The 13815-nt window shown below is 35.6% G+C and overlaps 1 protein-coding gene across 2 annotated transcripts; it reads right to left on the reverse strand.

Moving 5' to 3' along the window:
* Positions 1 to 318: 318 nt before the first annotated feature.
* LOC112029891 (uncharacterized) lies at positions 319 to 9805 on the reverse strand. 2 transcript variants are annotated; one of them, XM_065781715.1, is made up of 7 exons: positions 9117 to 9805; positions 6940 to 7294; positions 4746 to 6160; positions 4386 to 4499; positions 3905 to 4059; positions 2251 to 2373; positions 319 to 520 (listed from the first exon to the last, which is right to left on the reverse strand). In XM_065781715.1, exons 1-6 carry the CDS (start codon positions 9507 to 9509, stop codon positions 2325 to 2327), a joined length of 2481 nt encoding a protein of 826 aa, XP_065637787.1. In that variant the 5' UTR covers positions 9510 to 9805; the 3' UTR covers positions 319 to 520; positions 2251 to 2324. The 2 variants fall into 2 exon arrangements, with proteins under 2 accessions (XP_065637787.1, XP_065637788.1); XM_065781716.1 differs by having other exon boundaries at positions 319 to 525.
* Between the last annotated feature and the right edge of the window lie 4010 nt (positions 9806 to 13815).

Genomic DNA, 13815 nt, shown 5'->3' on the forward strand with positions numbered 1-13815 from the left:
GTGTTCCAACATATGCATTCACAAAGTCTTGCCTGAAGAACTTCAGAAGACGCATCACTACCTAACTCTACCTTCATTTTTTGTGTCCATATTACGGTAACTAAATGAAAAGGGATTGAAAGGGAAGGAGGGGATTCCCCATTATCCTTGAATAGGCAATCCTAATATTTGTGCTGACTCTTTGCTGTATAACAGGGAGGTTGCTTTTTACTTTACAGAGTACCAGTAAAAGGAATCAAATTAAAACCACTACATTTTTTCCCATAAGAAAATGGTTTCTTAAAAAATAAATGTAATATTTCAAGTAGTCCAAGAAAATCTGCGGAAATTCCTTCTATAATTTACGGGTGAGATAATGTAATAGTGGGCATGAAGCACCAAAGAGGCATAAAAAATTACAATTTGAATTGCTATTGGAAGATAATACAAGCTAAGATCACAGCTACATATTGTACAGGAAATGAATATTGAAACTTCCTTAACCGTCAATTCACTGAATACCACATCTGCTATAGACTACCTGTACTGACACACATAGTTTTATTAGATCCTCCACAGAAACTCAGCAAAGAGCAATATGAACTTTAAGAAGAAGAAGAAGAAGAAGAAGAAGAAGAGGAAGAGACATAAACAAATAAAAGCGCATATGGCATGCTACACATCAGTTCCTAGAATTCTCAATTCACACCTAAGATTTTCAACAATGACAACCAACTGAATAAATATGAAAACCACACCATATATTGCAAGATTAGATGAAAACTTATACACATTATTATCAAACAAACTTTTCCCTCTGGGGTTCTATCAAATTATTCCACGCCACTCCAGGATTTGTGATACCAAGAGAGCACTTTGTGCACGTGTGTGTCATGCGTGCACACATCTTGGGTTGTTTCACATAGCATGGCAATTGATCTCAATCTTGACATTTCTCTAACCAAAACCAACTTCTAAAACATCTTCACATCAGCTAGAATATGCAAGAAACTGTAGCAGGAAACTGCACCCCCAAATTTCTTAAAGATTGCATGGAAATCATATCCTATAAACACTAATTGAAGGCATATGAATCCAAATTACAAATTGTATTTGTAGCCTTGATTTGTTTGATCTTTACCAGATTCTTCAATAAAGAGTTTTTTCTTTTTTTATTTTTGGTAAAAGGAAGCTAACCCCCGTGCGCGCACGGGGTGTTTTTTTTGTTGGGGGGGGGGGGGGGGGGGAGGGGGGGGGGTGTGTTAGGGGTGTTGAGGATGGGAAAGGGAAGATTTGAACTAGTGACTTCCACTTCACGAGTCGAGATCCCCACTTAATTGTGTTAACCCTTGGGGTTATCATAGAGAGGTTGAAAAGGTTTCTAAGCAGACTAGTCAACAAGATGGTCCAACCACAGCCATTTGAAATTCCAATAAACACATACTCAAAGAGAGAAGGGGAAGTCACCCATTTGTTTTGGCCATAAGACAAAGAATGTGTATTAAATCTCACAAATTAAAAATGGGGAAAGAATGGAGAAGAGAGAAGAACTATAAAGTAAGAATTTACAAGAACATCTGATACAGCATAAATAAAATTGTTCAAAAGCAAGCAGCATTCATGTTTAATGAAATCAAGGTATAACTAATGTCCTCCATTAAGTGGCAATATTTTTTTCTTGTTTCCATAATTAAAAAATCATTAGAAAAAAATCACTAGTTGGACTAAAGTCACAGTGGCCAGCATATCCAGAAAAATCATACTACTTTCCTGGTAAATTACTAAACCATGTTATGTGTAACAGGATTTCGGATACAGCCTCTAAAATTTTGGAATACTATTATGAATACCTAAGCCTATAAGAAAATATTTTTTTTAAATTTATTTTAACCTTCTCTCTTTGCAGATCCTTCCCACTGCCCACCCTAGCTCTACCTCTCACTTTGTGTACTCAAGGTCAATGGAATTAGAGCAAATTATCTCCATGTTCTCAAATAAAAGTGAAAAAAGTATTCCTTGTTGACTCAATTAACCACATAGTGATCTGAATCATCAACCAAAAAGCCCCCAATCCATAATTATTATTTTATGAATTTTTTTTCCCCAGAAAGCATTCTACATTACAGAACATTATTATGCCAAAAAAAATTGTCTCTGCAGCTAATTTTATGAGTCCCATACTCCCATGCTATAAATGACCAAAGATTATTGACATAAATAAAAGGGCTAGAAATAAATAAGGAATCAGTTAGAAAAACACATATCAAATACCTGATCAGAGGGAGCACCTAAAAGGTGCAACAAACAAAAACCAAATCAGTCACCAAAATATTAGCATGACCAGATTAACTGTAAACAGGTTGAAACAGCCCTTTAAATTCATCATAAACCCATCTGCAAAACAACATCATTCTCCCATTAAAGAAGAGCCAAGATCATCCAATTAATTCTCTACTTAGACATATAAAAAAAAGTGCTGGTTATTTTGATAATAGCCATCAGTTCTAATATGCCATGTCTAAACTTACCTCTCTACCTTATCCATTTGTTACGTCTCCTTATGGTCACATACACAAAGCATATACTAATGCAGTTTAGTAAACATCCAAAGATCTACGGGGTGTTTACTGTTTAGCAAACCACAAAATTGGTTTAGTTCTGCTATAGCTGAGCCTGAATCAAAGAAATCTGGTTTTGTTTTATGCCTAGTTTGTCTAGACTCAACTTAGAACCAGGTTTGGGTTAACTTGTAGTTTGTCTAAACTTATATTAAAACTTGTTTTTAGTTTGTGTAGACTCTATATTGTAATTAACTTTTAATAGGAAAGTGTGTGTGTATATATGTATATCTTACATAAATATATAATGTAAAGATAACTGTCAAAGTTAATATATGATATTTGGAAACATAAAAATAAAAAATAAAATAAAAAAGAAGTTTAAAAACTAATATTTGAGTAAAAAAATAACCTTAATTGATATTTTAACAAGTAAAAGTTATGTCTTGTGTATTCTTATAGCTATCGGCATCAATTTGTTTAGTGGCAGGTTATCAAACCGAATATTCAGGTATCAAATTTGGTTTGGCAAAGAAAAAAAAAATACATAAATATTATGCAAAACTGCATTGTTACTTGTTAGTTATTACCACAATACTAAGCACTGGACTGTCTTCATCTAGCACGATGGGATTTGCACATAAATCACAGCAAGACCAGCACCCACCCACATGGGGATGATAACAATGGGGCACATTTAACTGGACCACTGCCCCCACACCCTAATGGAGTGGATAAAAGACTTTATTCAGGGTAGGGGTGAGTTGGAGAGTAAAATGATCTCAAACAAATGTCAAGCGGAAAGATTTAGGAAAAGTACTCTTTAACAAGAAAGTCATTTGAGAAGGCATGCCATGATAATTGTTGTTCTTCTTTTATAAGTGACATGTCATGATACTTGTTATCTCACTAAAAATAGGAACATTTACATAATTTCACCAGAATAGTGTAATAAACTTCAAATATATGTAATCTATTTGCAGTATTTCCCCTCAATCTCTTCCATCTCTTTGCTTTCTCTCTCTCTCTCTATATATATATATTCATTATTGATAAGTTGAACTTGCACCAAGAAAGTTTTCAACCCACAACCTCATCCTACACCCTTGTGAGAGAAGAAAGTCTCACTTGAGCCAGAGCTCATTGACAACCTAAGGGTTTAATAAGATCAATAAAATACATTAAAATTACATATACACTTCAAATAATGCATATTTTCAGAAATATCGTTACAAAAAAATGTTATGTTTCCATGTGTTGCACACTCCTGTAACCATGTACAAGAAACATTCTCTCTACTCTTCCTTTAGAAGGAAAACATAAGTACTGAAGCAATTGCATGAAGAGTAGGTAATGATGAAACATACTTGCACAGGAAAATAGGCTGTAATCCCATATTTGCATCAGGTCCTGCCTGGCTTCGTCTTTCATTTTCCTCACTAAACTTGGCAGGAGGGAGAACTTCACATGGGCCTTGGATCAAACCAGCCATTATTGTGCTTTCATGATTTGATTCATACACCTATGACGGAGCAACAAGTTTGTATCAACATTGCATAATGTATTCTTGCATACCATCCATTCATATGCCAAATTAAGAAGGGGGAGAGAGCAGAATTCCAATTAACTAACATAAAAGAGTACATTGAATGCAACCCCAATGGAGTATGCTACTTTTAGACCACAATGGACTATGCTATTTTTAAATAAGTTCCATCTGGCTGTGGGTGCATCCATATGACCAAAATCTCAATAGGTCAACCAATTAAACAACCACAGAATTTTCATGTTGACATGAAATCTTAAAAAATTAATACAGAAATACATGTATATAAGAGAATTGTTCACCTCATTGTTTTCAGGGGCACATGGGCGTCCAACATTCTCTGGCAAGTCACGAGGAAAGTAGCACCTTGTAACTATAACCCACTTTGACCCAGTTTTGCTATCCTCCCACATGGACTGCAATCAAAGAACAAAAATCAAGCATATTCCATATTATAACCTATAGTAGATAAAATTTTCTTGGAAGATGAAACAAATGATAAGCAATTCCAAAACAGAAAAGATCTAAAACAGTTCAATACAAATTGTAACCCAGAGAAATGGCTCGTATCAGATCTAAAAACCAAATTTAGTGGTCTCTTGGTTGTAAGTGCACAAGCAATAAATCTAGAAGTGTCATAGAATGTCTGATAATTCACTCGCCTGAAGCTTAGATGGTATCAATTCACCATGGTTTGCACGGAAAAGAGCATGATCCTGCAGCTTATAGGTTACTCCATTGACCCTGCAAGACTGGTAAAATGATTTCCCATCTAAAACTTGAACAACATTGTCAATCCATTCAACACCACACAAGCCATCCAAAGGAAACCCAGAGTGTTCGCTAGCCTCAGTACCAGTTTGAGAACCTCCTGAAGGATTTGCCTGAGCAACAAGTTGGTCATCTTGCTTGATATCATTTCCTGAAGTACAGTCAAGATTTTCTCTTATATGTGATTTTTCTGGTTCTTTGACATTGAGATCTTTGTCATGACAATTCTTTGATGGGACATCAGCACGGTCTGGCAAGACTGCCCGGTCAACAACTTGTGAATTGTGTGAGGGTTGAGAATCATCAGACTTATTACTAATAGTTTCATCTACTTTAGGAGGAAGCTCTATTTTTTGTTCACAAGATTTCTCTTCATGTAGAGATAATTCAGAGTCTTTTATTTGTTCAGCAGACATTAAAATTGATGAGGCAACAGAAGGAGAACCAGAAGCTGGCCCAGACAAAGGTTTGTCATCAGTAATTTTACTACTTGATATAACATCATTCCCTTGAGTTTCTCTTGCATTTGAAATCTTCATATCAGATGCTGATTCAACATGATTGGTGCCTGCACTACCAGTACATGTGAGGCTTTGTAGATCAGAGCTTCCATTTGCTGTAATCTTCTGCTGATTGACCTTTGGATCTAAAGTTTCTACTTTCTTCTCAGAAGATGATGCCTTTGCAGCTATGTTGGGAGGCACATTTAATTGATTCGTACTACTTCTCATGACACGACCATATTTAGGGGGCAAAGGTTTCCCCTGGGTCAAGGTCATGCACCTCATGCAGTGCCACTCGCCTCTAGGAATTCCCTTTTGAGTAGGCTGCAGACACTTTAAGTGATACCCTTTCTCACAAGCATCACAAAGAAGTACATTATCCACCTCATTGATGGTAACCTGGCAATATTGGCAAGTTAAAGCCTTATTCATGTAATCCCTTGATGGGGGAGTCCATTTAGGATGATCTGGACGCTGTGGTTGTAAAAACTTCTGAATAAGCTTAGCGATTTCATTGTGATTATTACCAAGAGAAGGGGGTTGGACAAAGCTCATGCCCTGCATGGGCTGATGTGTAGTAGGCAAATTTCCAGCTGCTGACTGAGTTATAAATGGCCTAAAGCTCTGATCTCTCACTACTTGAGGAGCAACACATGACGCACTTACATCAACAGTTCCCTCAACCTTGGTAGGCGTATGATTTGGAACCTTGTTTTCTTGCACACTTTTAGCTTTAGAGGAAGATTGGGTTTGTATGGACCATGTAGGAGCATTTACCAGTGGATGGTTCACAGAAGAATTTGCTGCAAACAGAAAATATATGAAGATTAAAGAATTATAACATTCAATAGCTTAAGGAAATTGAAAGAACCATCACAGTAGTTCTAGCAAACCCCATGCTGACATGAGAAAATGGGCAATGTTGACTGAAAGTTACCATCCTAAGCCAATGAGTTTTAACTTATATGGCACCTCTCCCCCCCCCCCCCCCCAATAAGTTCTAGGTGGAGAGTGAGGTTGTGGGTTCAATACCCCATTGGGTGTGTGTGTACCTCACCAATAAAATAAAAAGTTACCATCCTAACTCCACCTCCCACAACCACCCCAACCCCAACACCACCCCAAATAAAATAAAAAAGAAAAAATTAAGCATGTGCAAAAACCCAATTGTCTTAACAAGCTACTTTCTTTTCTTTTCTTTTTTTTAAGTAAGAAGAAAATATTATTGAAAAATGAATAGAAGGAAAAATACATAGAGTTCACCGTAGTGAACAGAGAGTAAAAAGAAACAAAAAGTAACAAGCAGCCACTAAGCTATTCTAAGAGACAAAAGAAAATCCATAAGTGTAGAACAATCCGAGAGACCACAACACTGAGACCAATCAAAGAGAAATAATAGCTTTTTAATTGTCATATGTAATATGCCTGCTAGATATCTCAAAGCAGGCTATCTAAGCTTTTCCTGGTTGATATTTTTTTCATTTCTATATTAAGTAGCAAACATAACAAACTCAGAAATCTTAAGATTATTTTGCAGAATGGAAGTGTATTTCCATCAAAGTTTACAAGAGGGGAAAGTTACCTTGTACTTGTGATGCAAAAGAAGACCCATTTAATCCTCCATCCGATTTGAAATGTGGTTTTTCAACTTTCTGCAATGGCAAGGAAGAAGAGTCTCTTCCTAGATTACTGCTAGGCAATCCTCTAGAAACCATAACTGGTCGAACTTCATTGGTTGGCAAGGATGTAGAAGTTGCTGGAGAAGCATGACCTAAAGGTGAAGAAGCCGGGATGGCTCCAGAAGAAATTGGCGGATTACTTGGTTTATCTGATGGAAAGATACGGGCAGTATGCGGTGCCCCACGGATGTCGCTTAATGTAGAGGGGTGAGAAGTATATGTAGTAGCATGTGCAGTAAAATGCTTGGACTCATCCATCTAGGGGAAAGGAACCAAAAAATAAAGCAAAAAAATCCATCATTTTCTGCTGTATATTAACTTGTATATCAGAGAATAATTTCATCATTTAGCACATTATCGATTAAAAACTAAATCCTTGAAAGTAGTTTGATAATTTGGAAGAACCCTAATAAGTTATTGTTATTATCAATTTAATATATATATATAGGGACATAGTATAACATAGACTAGAAGATTAAAAGAATAATACTATGACCTAAGCACACTCGTATGATTGCATGGCTTCGAACTACCTGACCAACATAGCAGCTTAGAAATAACATAATTGCACACACACACACACACACACAAAATTACTATACCTATCCAAATAACAATAATTCTCTTCAACCTAAGCCATGACTCACGCCACCACTTTCAGTTTGTCAGCAACAGCTTTGTCCACTATATTTTTGCATTAACAACATCAAATAATAATAAAAAATCAAGAAATATATGAAATCCATTGAAAAAAAAATATATACATGTCAGATGAGACAACCATCGTTGCTATCTCTTATAATAAATAACAAATCATTGGTTTAAGTGGATAACTAAATAAAATAAATCATTGAAATGCAAAGAAACTGTGTTGGATTGGTATTGCATGTGCAAGAAGGATGGGGAGTCCATTGATCATTTTATGTTACATTGCCATGTAAGTAGAGAGTTGTGGGATATGGTTTTTTCTTTTTTTGGGATTCACTAGGTTATGCCATTACATGTTGTGGATCTTCTAGCAAGTTGTTTGTATAAATGTAGCAGACATAAGTCTATGGTGATTTGGAGTATGATTCCTCATTGACTTATGTGGGGTATTTGGCAGGAGAGGAATGGTCATACTTTTGAAGGGTATGAGAGATCAACTCATGATATGAAACTGTTTTTTCTCCAAACATTGCTAGAGTGGACAAATGCTTCGGGTCATTTTAATTTTAGTTCTTTGACAGATTTGTTAGATAGTTGTACTTTCTTTGCTTTATAGTTTTTTTTTTCTGGTTCCTTAGTACACAGCCTATTTGCTTTCATTCCCTGTATTGATTTCTTTATTCAATGAAGTTATATTACTTATCAAAAAAAAAGACCTTTCTCTTTATCTCTCAAGTCGATGGATCTATATGATTGACAATACACATTCAAGCCTAATTCTAATTGTTTTGTTTCTAAAGCAAAGATTTTATTCGCAACCAAGAATCACTAGATCATCTTTCAATTGAAAATCCTAATATGTCCAACAAAAATATCTAAAACTTAAAAGACATTGATTGCATATCCTAATTCCTCTAATCGTTTTTGTCCTGAAGCAAATATTATTCAAAACCGATTCTCTTTCAATTGAAAATCCAAATATACCCCCCCCCAAAAAAAAAAATAGCTATTGAATTGCATATCCTAATTAAATTTTTTTTTTTTTTTTTGAAGCAAAGATATTAATCATGACGAATAAACGCAAAACTCTCTCTTTCAATTGAAAATCCTAATATATCCAAAACAAAGAAACCTAAGAATCAAAACAACTATTAGATATTGCATATTATATTTCTTCTAACTGTTTTTGTTCCTATACAAAGAAGATATAATTCATGACCAATAATCACAAAACTATCTTTCAATTGAAAGTATCCAAATATATCCAATCCAAAGAAACCTAAGAATCAAAAGCAACTACTAAATTGCATATTCAAATTCTTCAAATCATTTTTGTTCCTACTATATTCAAATAAATCCCTAAATTCTCCTTCAGTTGAAAATCCTAATACATCCTATACAGAAAACAGAGGTGTAGGATTTGAAGGCGTACCTTTCGCTTGGCATTGTCGAGCTTCTCCTTGATAGTGAACTTAGGAGGACCACGAAACCCTAGCCTCTGATCCCTGAGCTTCGCATTGAGTCCCAAATCCTCCATAACCGACCCAATCGCTTCCCTACCAATCAAATCCTTAGGAGCAAAGCAAGCACAAGCCTCCGCAAGCTTCGTCCTCGCCTCCGCCATCAACTCCATCTCCGCCGCCGTGGGACTCTTCCCGCCGCCCCGCATCCTCGCCATCGTCGACAACACCAAAACAATCTCCGCCACTCTCTTCAGGTCCGGCCCCGGCCCAGGCCCAGTCTTGGCCCGCTTGCTCGACCGGGTCAATTCTCCCTCTCCCGCCGACGGGTCGGGTATTTCGATGGGCTCCACCGTCGGATCCATTCGGTTTAAAACGCAGACGACGCCGTTTTAGACAGAGAGAGAGAGGGAGGGAGAGTTTGTGCGTGCGTGTTTGTGTGGGGGGTTTTGAAATTTGGTTCGTTTGTGGGTTTTTTAAAATTAGGGTACGTTAATTAGAGACCTTTTTGGCGGGTAATTTAGAGAGCAAGAGAGAGAGTATGTGTAATTGTAATGTTTGTGTTTGGGTTTTAAGTGGGAGTGTGAGTTTTATGTGTGTGTGTGTGAGAGAGAGAGAGAGAGAGAGAGAGAGAGAGGAAGAGGTGGTAGAGCAGAGCGATTTTGAGAGAGAGAGAGAGAGAGAACGTGAGGGTTATTTGGGAAGTACAAGTAGTTTGTTATATAAACCCGGTTACGAGTTTGAGAACCGATCTCAAAGTACAAGGCCTTGCGCGCGTGCGCTCGTGTGAACTGTGGACTTCTTTATATTTTTTTATATGAAGATTAATATTTTTAAAATAAGTAAATTTGTTAGTTTTTTTTATCACATATTTTTTAAAGCTTTTTTTATAAGAAATATTTATTTAAAAGCTAAAATGCTAAATTTACCTTCTATTTTTTATCAAAATTTATTCCAGCCTTCTAATTTTTTTTTTCCGTTCATTTCAATCATTTAAATTTCAAATCTATTCAATTAAAGTCTCTACATCAAATTTTGTTAAATATTGCAGTTAATTATCTAAATGTTATTCTTCTTTTTTTTCAAAAATTTTAAATTAAAAAATATTTTCCATAATTTAAAAAACTAACAAAAATTGACGAAGAGACTTTAATTGAATAAACTTGGGACTTAGATGACTTAAATTAGGAGTGCAGCCAAAACCAACCTGGTCCAACCCAACCCGCTAGGTTGGATCGGTTTTTAGGAGTTGGTAGGTTGGGTTGGGTAGTAAAAAAAAAATTACAGTGAGTTGGATTGGGTTTTGGTCATAAAATTCATAAATCTACATAATTCGATCCGACCCATCTATATTTAATATATATTTAAATTTAAAAATATATTATACAATTTTGTTATTTACTTTTTTACTCATCTTCCTAAATTAAACTTAAACCCTAAGTTTTCCTCATATAATTTATGTTAGTTTAGTGTTATGTTTAGGATTATTTGGTTATAAATTTGCTTTTATTTGTGGCCGTGTTATTTTATTTCTCAATTTAATATTAATAATAGTAATTAAAAAATATTTATACAACCATGGGTCTAACCCGATCCAACCTATCCACATGGGGGTTGGGTCCCTATGATGAGTTGGATTTTTGAACCCACCATTGTGGATGGGGTTGAAAAAACTCCTTAACCCAGCCCATACACACCCCTAACTAAAATGAACGAAAACAAAATTAGAGAACTAAAATAAATTATAGTAAAACTTAGAGGATGTGTTTTGCATTTTAACCTTTGTTTAATATAAAAGTTATCAAAAACTATATTTAACCAAATAAGTCACTAGAGAACTAAAGATACCAATGAACCCTAAGAATTAGAGTGCTATAATTTCTTAAATTATGCCAAGGGTAAAAGCCTTATAATTTCCTCTCTCTTTTTGTTCTACTTATGTTGTAAACTCAATACCTTTTTCTTTTTCTTTTTTTTTTAGAAATAAAGGGATGTTTTTCATTTTAGATTTGAGTGTAAATTGCCTAAAGAGAGTTTAAGGTAATTTTGATTTTGTCCGGTAGAATTTAAAATTTTTTATTTATTTTTGTAAAGTTTATGAATTTCTTATTTTTCCATATAATTAAAATAAGTGAAAATTTTTAATGTAAAATATTCAATTTAAGAGGAAAAATATTGACAATTGAGCCGTAGTTTATGAGAAATAATAATACACAATTTACATATTCATTCAAGATCTGAAGGTTGGGGCTTCTCACATATTGTCTTATATTTTGTTAAATGAAAAATATGAAGAAAAAAAAAAGTCAAAACTAATCGGTATTTTTTTTTTTTTTTAAGAAGTAACTAATCGGTATTTTGGTTGTCAATTTGTAAGAGTCTGGTTAACCAACATAAAAATTGAAAAAAAAATATCAAATATATTCATATTATCTTAATCATCAAGTTTAATAGTAAAAAAAAAAATTGGTTAAAACACAAAATTCTCCCCTCCCCTAAAGTGAAATTTCAATTTTTTTTGAGAAAAATCCCCTCAAGGTTAGAGATCATTTTATTGCATTCTCAACAAATCAAGTTGGTACACCTCAAGAATGTCTGTTGGAACAGACTTCATTTAGACCAGAAAATGGTACCTGGCAGCCCGCCTAGCAAGCTTATGTGCCACACAGTTCCCTTCTCTATTAATATGCTTAACTGAAATGTAGGGAAAACTAGAAAATAAACGTTTGATATCCAACAATACGTGACCCAAAGCTGAGTGATCCATGTGACCTCCATTAATAGAGGTAGTAGTGTTTGCAGAATCTCCTTCCACAATCACCCTGTCAAAACAGAGTTCCTTAGCAAAAACAAAGCCCAACGAACCACTAACACTTCCACCATCTCCACCGAAGTAGGTAGTGGAATTTGTTGTGAGAGAGCAGCCATAACTAATCCTTGTTCATTCCAAATTATAATGCCGATGCCAGCTAGTCCATCTTGTGAGAAAATTGCTCCGTCGAAGTTCGCCTTTACACAAGTTGCAAGGGTGGCCTCCAACGCACTGCACGAGCTATCCTTGAGATCGTTGCATGCATAGGGCATAACTAATGAAACTCCTAAAGAGCATTATAGGCCGAGGAAGGAATCTGGCCCCATTGGAAGTGTCGTTTCGCCCAAACGGACTTTATTGCACCGCATCTAAATTGTAGAGACCATCATGGCAAAAAGATCAAAGGAGGTTTTTTCAAGTGAGGCATTGCCAATAATTTCGAAGAAGGAGGTGCTGTGTACCATGGCTGCCTTCAATTGACCAAAGTGAACTTTCCATGCATCATCCAGTTTCGGGCAAGACCAGAGCGCATGCATGGTATCCTCTGCGTGTAGCTTGCATTCCTGACATAGAGCATCATTTAATACTTTCCTTTTGACCAAATTAGCCCGAGTTGGTAGAGAGTTGGTCCCAGCTCACCACATAAGGGATTTCACTTGGTTTGGTACTTGAAGGCTCCATATAGACTTCCACACCTTCAAGTTTGCCCCCTCATTTGAGTTGCCTGCTACCTTCGTTTCATCTTGGTCCAACAATAGGCGGTATCCAAACTTGACTAAGAAGACCCCATCACGAGTGTGGGGCTAAAAGGGAAGGTCCTCCCGATTGAACAAACTAAGGGGAATGGCCTTGATGGTTGCTGCTTCCTTAGGTATAAAAAGCCTATCAATCTCGTCCTTCTTCCAGCATATATTCTCATGATTTATTAAACTAGAAACCATCGCATCAGCTTGGCCATCTGCTACAAGGGGTATAACTTTGCCTTGCCGAGACCCAAGCAACCAAGCATTACAAAATATACGAACCTTAGAACCATTCCCTATCCTCCATTTTAATCCTCCCCTAATAACATCTCTTCCTTTCAAAATACTTTTCCAAGCAAAGTGAAATTTGCTTGGAAAAGTGATGCCAGAAGCTGGGAGGAAGCATGAGACTTGGGATTTACTGGAAAAGTGAAATTTCAATTAATAATAGCATGTATTACCAAGATTTAAAAAACTATCCAGTTTGACGCCCTAAACACAAAAGATAATTAACACCATTTGAAAATTCTTCAATTCCCCCAAGTCCCCTATTTTGATTCTCTCATTGTGGTTATTATCTATCTACCATTTGTTGCTCAATCACCCTAGTGCATATAATTGACACAATGTAGCCACTAATTAGCTTTTAGGGAAAAAAGAGTGCAAACAATGTTAAGTTTTGTTTGTATTCAAATTCAAGAGCCAAATTGAATATCTTTGAAAACTCTTGGTAATGCTTGGAAATAACTTGTTTTCAGCCAATTCTACTCTACTCTCTCTCTCCCCTTCCCTCTCAATCCAAACAAGCCCTAAGGGTTGTGTCTTTTTATTTTTGGTGTAATGCATTATCTCTTGAACTCGTATGTTGCCAAGTTAACATTTTTTTTTTCCATTTTGTCCATTTTCTATCTGTTTTAACAATTTTGTTGAGCAAAGTACTATACTTTAAGTACACAGTTTGTCCTTAAATATTATATGTTAAGGGCTTTTAGTCCCTAACATTTGCTTCTGTCCCTAACATTTCAAATGAGTAATTGTAGTTCCTAAATTTTAAAAATAAATATTATTTATTTTTTTGTCTAGTTTCATTAATTTTCTTGTATATGTGGCTCGATA

The sequence above is a fragment of the Quercus suber genome, unplaced genomic scaffold (genome assembly GCF_002906115.3).
Source record: "Quercus suber isolate HL8 unplaced genomic scaffold, Cork oak 2.0 scaffold_276, whole genome shotgun sequence".
NCBI lineage: Eukaryota > Viridiplantae > Streptophyta > Magnoliopsida > Fagales > Fagaceae > Quercus > Quercus suber.